The sequence below is a fragment of the Teleopsis dalmanni genome, chromosome 2 (genome assembly GCF_002237135.1).
Source record: "Teleopsis dalmanni isolate 2A chromosome 2, ASM223713v2, whole genome shotgun sequence".
NCBI classification, from domain to species: Eukaryota; Metazoa; Arthropoda; class Insecta; order Diptera; family Diopsidae; genus Teleopsis; species Teleopsis dalmanni.
The window spans coordinates 48,379,601-48,388,020 of record NC_051847.1 but is presented as its reverse complement, the minus strand read 5'-3'; the positions used below and the strand labels follow the sequence as shown (position 1 = coordinate 48,388,020).

General features: G+C 29.8%; 1 protein-coding gene across 1 annotated transcript; it reads right to left on the bottom strand.

Annotated features, from left to right (window-relative positions):
* Positions 1–6,817: 6,817 nt before the first annotated feature.
* Positions 6,818–7,550, bottom strand: LOC119685010. Its single transcript, XM_038099176.1, has 3 exons — positions 7,362–7,550; positions 7,085–7,295; positions 6,818–7,026 (listed from the first exon to the last, which is right to left on the bottom strand). The coding sequence occupies exons 1-3, from the start codon at positions 7,502–7,504 to the stop codon at positions 6,844–6,846; spliced, it is 537 nt and encodes a 178-aa protein (XP_037955104.1). The 5' UTR covers positions 7,505–7,550; the 3' UTR covers positions 6,818–6,843.
* Between the last annotated feature and the right edge of the window lie 870 nt (positions 7,551–8,420).

Here is an 8,420-nt window from a genome sequence, read left to right as displayed (position 1 = left end):
TAAAAAAAACTCTATATTAATGATGTTTGTGCTCTATTTTAAACTGGAAGTTTGATATACGCATTAAAAAAAACGTGTTTCTGTTCAGGTTGACTTATTTTAAGGCCAGAATTGAAAACACAACCACTTCCCTTTTTTAATTTCCTTTTAGGGAAATTTAAATGTTAAATTTTGCATTTAAATTAAATCTCCGGAGTGCGTGACCTGTTATTAAATATATCCTAAATGCTGATAATGTAATCAGACCAATAACAATATATATTAACATATATATAATATTTACATACATGCGTTTACATATGTTTACATATATGTATATTATATTTTATAAGCATTTGCCAGAGACACGTTCCCTTAGTAATTTTTATAATAATTAACTGCCAAAAATATCAAAAAAATAATATTGGTTGGGCACATCTCCCAATAATTGGAAGATGATATTTTATTAACATCTTTTTAGGAATGATGATTAGGAATGAAGCACACGCAAAAGCATGTAAAATATAAAAAATATACACTGAAAAAAATTCACTTTCAATGTTTTGTTTATTTACTTTATGTTCTGTAATTTTTAATACATTTTTTCTATTATTTGCGAAATATGCGTGTTCATTTGCTGAATTTTTTCTAACTGTCGCTTCAAATTTCAGCTCGTTTAAATAAAAACCTAGTAAATTTGGTAACTTTTTATGTGTGCACACCACGAAAACCCAACAAAAAAATGGGAAGAAAATGTGGAGTGAAAAAACCTCGCATTGTTCAACTACTCCAAGTTGCCACTGGCGTGAATATGGCAACGCCGTTGCTTGCGGTTGGTGTGGCAGTGGTGCCAAATTCGGTGTGTGGCAGCACATACTCGCTCAGAAGCATTCACGTGTTGTATTTAGCTGGAATAATAAATTTCATTACAGAGTACCACGTTATTACATTACCTTATTTCCTTGTATTTGGCGAGTACATCAAGCATTGATGACGGTGCACGGCGGTGCTGATGATGATGCCGTTGGTGATGCAAATACAGCTACTCGGGTACTGAAGAGGATGGCAACGACAATGATTATCGTATTTTAGCAAAGTTAGCTTTCATTCCATGGCCATCCAGTTTGGTCTCTGTGCAACATGGTTAGGGGCGTATCGTTTTAAAATTATTTAATTGAATTTTCTACATTGTAATTTTCACTATGAAATTGCGGTTTTTTTATTTGTAGAATTTCTAACACTTTCAAGATTGAAAGGAGTCAGTATTCTAATAGATATTGTTAACACTTCAATTAGTACCTTTGATGGCATAATATAGTGAAGCAAGCTTTGTAACATCAGCACTCTCTCCATATATATGACATGCACTTATCTCAATATAGCCGTAATACATACAGATATTTGAAAGTAGCGCATAATATAGAGCATAATTATTATTGTTGGACTACATTTTCTAATAAACTATTTAATATATTCAATGACGAAAGTAATGTGATTTGAGCAATATATATTCCGTGCTTAAAACTATTTCTATAAAATATATATATATATATTTAAGTAAAATTAAAATTATGGTAAGATCATTGTAATAAAAATACATGGCTAAGAAATTGTTCCTCAATCTTAATGAGTTCTGTTTAGTGAAAAGTATTTATTGAAATTACCCAAAACTAACTATAATCCCAATTAAAACTATTATTCGTTCAGTTGTAATTCAATGGCTTGCTAGTACTTCATAGAATATTAACAAAATTAACCGAACTATAACTTTCGGTGACAGATACGGGAATATAATCCCTATTAAGGAAAATTGAAAGTTCTCTGTTAAATAGTGGCTAGTCGACTCATATATCTACAGATGGTTCAAATGTGGAACGTAAAATTGATGGTGCACACTAAAATAAATATTTACGTATACTCTTAATCGGTTAATTAACATCAGATTATTGGAGTATTGTAATGTTCTTTGAATAGAAGTTAAAAACATCCAAACATGGTACGATGGTGGAATGAAATATGATATTTCATAAAGATATCTATGGTAAAAGCTTATATAAGTTCATACTGTCATAAAATATGATATCTAGGGCAGCTTTATTATGCTGCTCATATTTAGTCTTCTTAGTTAGACATGAATGCAAGTAGCTAAAGCTGTCAGAAAGACGACATAGAAAATAATGTTTTATCACTTATTAATTTGCTTTTAAGCACTCTTTTGACAAAGTGGTTCCTCCGTAAGAGACTTCATATTTTGAAGAAAAGCTGGTTACTAATTAGGTTTGCCATTAAACCCATCACCAAAAGGAAAAGCATTATAATATTCCCGAGGCATGTCTATCGTAAAAAGTGTCTAAAATCTAGTAGGCACCACCCGAAACTGTTTAGAGAAAGAGAAAAATTAGAAAGAGTTCTTACTCGCGGCATCTGACTGAAGGTATAAATCTGATGACACGAAAGTCACTGCGCACAGTTTCAGGTGTTCTGACCAATTCGATTGCCCTTTTAAATTATTATTGTTATTTAATCGCCTGTTGTGCGTATACTTTCGAATCGCTGGATTTTGTAAAGTAAAAGAAACTTCTTGACTTCAAATTCTATATGATTTTATTTGACGATAGTATTAAGATAATAGTGTTTTATTCGGAGCAGTTATCCAAAATACAACTCTTAAGTATAAATTCTAACTAACTATAAATGCAAACTGACATAATCAAATTATTTTCACGCTTTCCATATGATTAAATTTATAACACTATTATCGCAACTGTTTTTAAAACCCAATATAACGTGAATAGAATGAGAGTATTCATTACTTTCATTCGATATGAAGTTACATTTTACTATCAGGTGCTGTGCCACAAAGAACAGCAGAGATGTTAGATGGGGCTCAAGAATAACTTATTTTCAAACGTATGGTTTTAATTGATACTGGTAGAATTCCTTGGAATTCTTATGGGGGCATTAATCGTTGTAATATACTAATATATGTGTTAAAAACACAGTCCTGCTAAGCTTTAACATGTTCCTCATATTGGACATTCTTTTGATAAAGTGTTGGATATTATAGAACTTTCATTATAAACAAAGGTCAACAAACTAAATGCGACTTTCCTTTCCAATTTAGAGAAAAATTTTATTTATTTCAAATCTCTCGACTAAAAAAAAATTTTTGTTTCCGAAGTAAGCACCTTCGGATGCTTTTAAAAGCCAGTTGTAGCCACAAATTAATTTCCTTTTCTTCAAAATAATCTAAAGAAAATATCTACACTTTTTTTAAAATATAAAAGTACAAGCAAAAACAAAAAAAAATGAAAAGTTAATGTTAATGGAATCTTAATTTTAAGAATCAATTTTTTATGCCAACAGCACGTTTTTTGTACGCACTTCCACCATTTAAGAACTTCCAGAAAATCATATTAAATATTCCCATACTTCGAAAATGAAATTCAAGCAATTATTTTTTATATTTCCAATGTTAATAAACACTTTTGACTACTTTAAATTCAAGGCAAGTTCCAAAGTAAACCGACAAGTAACGAACCAAATTAAATTTTATTTAAAATTGTTTTCGAACAAAATTTATTAATGATGTGCTCTGCCGTACCGAAATTAAGGGTACGTGAAATACCTTTAAGTACACACTTCCCTACCGATATGGAAGTGCAGATGGTAAAATAGACACAGATAGGCAAAATGATGTATATATTGGGTGCACTTTTGGTAAACAAAAAAATTCCCTTTTCTGCTTGTTAATGAAATAAATGACAAGGCGCAATCTTATGACGTACTCAACCTACATAAATCCGTTCATTTCTAGGTAAATAAAATGGTATAAATCTTTTCCTTTCTTTATATTTATAATATATTCTTCAATATTAATAATGGAGAGAACATTATTTTACTACATGTTCAGTAATTGAAAAGAAATTGGTTCATTACTAACGACTTTCTTTATTGCGCTACATCTGATGTAAATATATATACTATATATAAGAACATCCTTATATATATAGAATATTGCAAAACACTATTTCTTAAAAATAACTCTGGAACTTGGAGTTTTTATAGACAGGATTTACAGTTATAGGATTTTTAATAGTTATTTTTTGCATACAAACAGTATTAACAATAAGAATCATTTTATATATTTTATGATAATTTTATTTATGTTTTACAGCTAATAAAACATTTTATATTGAATAAATGGATCTTTCCTATAAATTGTTAGCAGATTATAACATCGGCGGAACTCTACTAAAAACGTTTTTACAGTATGTAATAATTCACACTAAGGCATAGGCTTCTCTGACTTACTTACTAATGAATGAAAGCAAACAACAATCTCCCTACATTTATACTTAAAGAGTATTTTCATTAAAATTTATAAATTATAATATAATTTACAAATATATAACAGTTTTTAAACATCACAGATATGATTCTCTCAAACATACTTATAAGATTAAAGCTGGACCCTGCCAAAGCACCATTTTTGTTGAATTTAAAGCACCTATTGACACAACAATTGGAAACACTCTCTATGCCTATGGTTAACCCATACCTTCGACACCCATAAACAGCTGAACATATTCCGCCCCATTTAAGAAAAAAAACACACATTTCATAATTTCGACAATTTTTTTTGTTTAAAAATTAATTTTTTATGAATATGTACCTAAATCTTTATTAAAATTATCTGCCTCGGAAACCCATTTGCGTTAGAATTATTACTCAGTTCTTCCTAAACACAAGAAGGTTCAGACTTTGCTCTTATTCTCTATTACTTACCAAGTTGACCATTATACCCACTGTATTCTTACACAGAAAATGTGGGCCTCTTATTCTCTATGGTACGCCTATAAAATTATAGAAAAATGAAAATAACGAAGCACACCACCACCAGATCTGTCAACATTAACATATATTCGATTATTTTAATTTATGTTATAGACATTAATATTGTTGCCTTTGTCAATGATACCATCAATACCGTTTCTGCAAGCTTAAATCTAAATTAAGGTAAATATCCTATACAATAACTCAAGAAATAATATATATTCAAATAGTGTAATATGTTTTAATTCCTTACCTTACACTAACTGACCATAAAAGCCTATTATTGGGTTTTGGTATGACACAGCTAGCCTCTCCCTGCGCCGCTGCTGTTTGAGTGCCATCTTTAGTCTCGTACATGATGTAAGGTTAGTGTTGACTCAAATTGATCACTTTATCGGGGGTTTAGTCTTCCTCTAGGTTTTCTTCCTGTAACCACCCTTTGAAACACTTTCTTTACTAGCGCATCGTCGTCTATTCTCACGACAATATGTTTTAAATAGTTAAAAAATAATTAAAGAAAATATTCCGAACGTATAATACCTAGTGATCAAAACTAAATACTTTTTATTTTCTATAAGAAAACCGAATATGCTTACCCAAAATTATAGTGCACCTCAGAGCAAAAAAAAAAAGAGTAACTCTAACAAGAACTTATGAAAATATTCCCCCAGGAATTACACAAAAATTCCCTTAATAACTTTTGTCGAATAAAACAAATTCAAAAGGCGGATTGGCTTGCGTATGCCACATAACTCCAGGCGCTTATTTGTGAGTTGCACCAACATTCATTGAAATAGCCGACCAAAGGACGACACATCCTGTGTATGTGCTTTAAGCTTCAGTTCTATCTGACATCTACTATATTAGCGTCATGCCAACCTGATGCTCATAAATTACATGTTTCTGATGTAGATGTGTGCGGGAGGATGTATGTGCACAGCTTTCGGAGTTTTGCACCTTTAAGTGATTCCGTAGGCAAAAACGGTGGTAGCACATCTCGAAGTGGCAATACTTGTTAAAATGTTGATGACATGGAACACTGTTGCTTCCAACGTGAATTTTGCGTATTTTGTTGCAAATTTACTACCAGAAATATTTTACGATTTTATAACCATAATTTTGCTCTCACCGAGGCTTTTATTATTTTTTATTAAATTAAGCAACCAATTTATGCGCATTAATGTTTTAAATTCCTAAAAGTTTTTTATATTTAAATTATGGAAAATTGTTTTTTAAAATAACATTATTTAGTCCATTATGTTAGCACATTTAATGCCTTTTATATTCTTCCACCAAAATGTTTTTAAATTAGTAACTGTCACGAAAAATCTTTTATGTACTCTTATAAGAGAGTACAGAATGTTTAATAGTGAAATATGTTAAAATATTTATTAACAACATATAACTATTTATGAATAATAATAATCAAACTACTATTAATAGTTTCGTTTTTGATTATGTCCGTATAATTTACTTAGACAAGGCAGCCAGTAAAACAGCAACTACATACACTTCAGAATCATATCAACACACCATTGCATTATCTCCGAAAGTAATAATTACACTTTAATCAGGAAACAACCAAACCTTTATTATCTCCAGGTTACGCGCTCCAGGGTTATATGTCAATAACCCTAATAAAAAATGATGGTATACACGTAGATACCTGAATCTTGCTATAGATGCAAATTTTACAAAAACCGCACGCATATTGAACAAGCTCAAGTCCAAAGCTTAACCTTAAAATAAATTGCCCACTTATAAATTATTTATGATGGCAACTCTTTTTAGCGCTTTCAGTTACTTCAAGCGCTCAAACGGATATTGATAAAAACTAGTGCTGTTTAGCTTAGTATATAGGATGGTGTGCACATATAACATCATAAAAGTGCTGTCAGTATTTCATTCTATATGAATACTTTAAATGCCGTAACTAAACACTTCAACGAAGTAATAATTTAAAACACGAAATTAATCAAATCTAAAAAAATATATTATTCGTTCAATAGCTCTTTTTGATTTTGATTTTCAATTTTCAGTTTCAGTTTCTTTTATACTCAATTTAGTCTGAGCGGCAGTACTTCTCTTAGATTCCGTGGGGTAATGTGTGATTATTAAAACTACAAGCTTATCCAATGCCTGATCAAGTGTAGGAGTCATGATTTCTTTGATTTCTATTCGCATATATTCAACAAGAACTTCCACAAACGTCTGTAATTACAATACAAACAATTCAAACAATATTAAATATATTATTGCAGTTTTTTACCATAACAACAATTTTAGGGAACTTTCTTCTAGCATAGTGTATATATACTTCTCGAAGCATTAATCTCAAGGCACTTACTACTAAACCCTCCGATACAATATTATTAAATATTGACATTATATTTTTGCCGTTATTAAGAATATCCTCTACGTCAATTTTTTGTTCCGAATTACGAAAATATTCTAAAAATGTTTCATGTTCAGTATAAAAACTAAAGAAAATTTATTAATTATTATTATTATTTATGATAAATTTAAAACAATTCTGACGTACTTACCTTACGTATAACCGGTCATTATGGTAAAGTATACGACGATCTATTACGCGCCAAGCATTACGTAAAGCCACCTTTTCGCAATTTGTAAATACATCGTCTTCAATAATATTTTCATCGTCAGATTCTGAAAATTCTTCTTCCATAAATTAAAATATAATAGTCGTATTATAACATGCAAAATTATAAATTTTTGTTTTTTATTGTATAAAAAGTGAATTGACCTAATAATTTAACAATTGTAATACATTCAATTTCTATTAAACTTAAGTAATTCAAAAAAAGAAAATCCATGTATACTATTTGTGATATTTTGTAAATTTATCTCAAGTTTTTTGATTTTCTTATTTTACACGAGCATAGAATAGAAAAAATATAAAACAATTGGGTATTGGGTATTTCAACGGACCCAAGCTCTTCGACGATAGCAGGTCTTTTAGTAACAAAAACTTTTAACAAAACAATAGACAAAACCTCTTTGATCGAAGGTCATCATATCACCTATTAAGAATTTCCTATTTTCACACAGATTTCTGACCTAATAATCCTGACTTTTGTGATATTAGAAAAATTTGTACTTGTGATATGCCGACACCTTCATTCGAAGAGCTGACTGTATTTTACTTCATAACCTCTTCTATTTTTGTTTTATAACTAGAAGAATGTTACGGCTGCTTGCAGAACCGACATTTCAACCATTGCAATGTTAAAGCAAGACTTAGTAATCGATATTAGTAAACAGAAATTATTATACTAAATTAGAATAATTTCAATTAGATTTCTTTAGCAATTATAAAAACAAGCTTTGATTCAAAATAACAAAATATTTTCATATAAATTACTGTGAATATCCTAAAGACTTAAAAGATTCTAGAAAAATATTAGACACTTTAGCAAGGAGTATGGTGTTTCCTAAAGCCGTAAGACATTTCTTTAATTTCAGTGAAATCTATTTGCCTTTAATATAATTCCACATAAAATTTAAAGTTTAAAAAAATCGATATCCTAATTGTTAATCGATTTTCCTAATAATAACTTCCTAATTATTCCAAATAAATTTCT

Bases quoted from the DNA above. Each gene is read 5' to 3' on its own strand.
- LOC119685010 (XM_038099176.1), bottom strand. From the start codon at position 7,504: ATGGAAGAAGAATTTTCAGAATCTGACGATGAAAATATTATTGAAGAC. The intron at 7,296-7,361 runs GTAAGTACGTCA...AATTTTCTTTAG, and splicing joins AATGACCGGTTATACGTAAG to TTTTTATACTGAACATGAAA. The intron at 7,027-7,084 runs GTAAAAAACTGC...TTGTAATTACAG, and splicing joins TCCCTAAAATTGTTGTTATG to ACGTTTGTGGAAGTTCTTGT.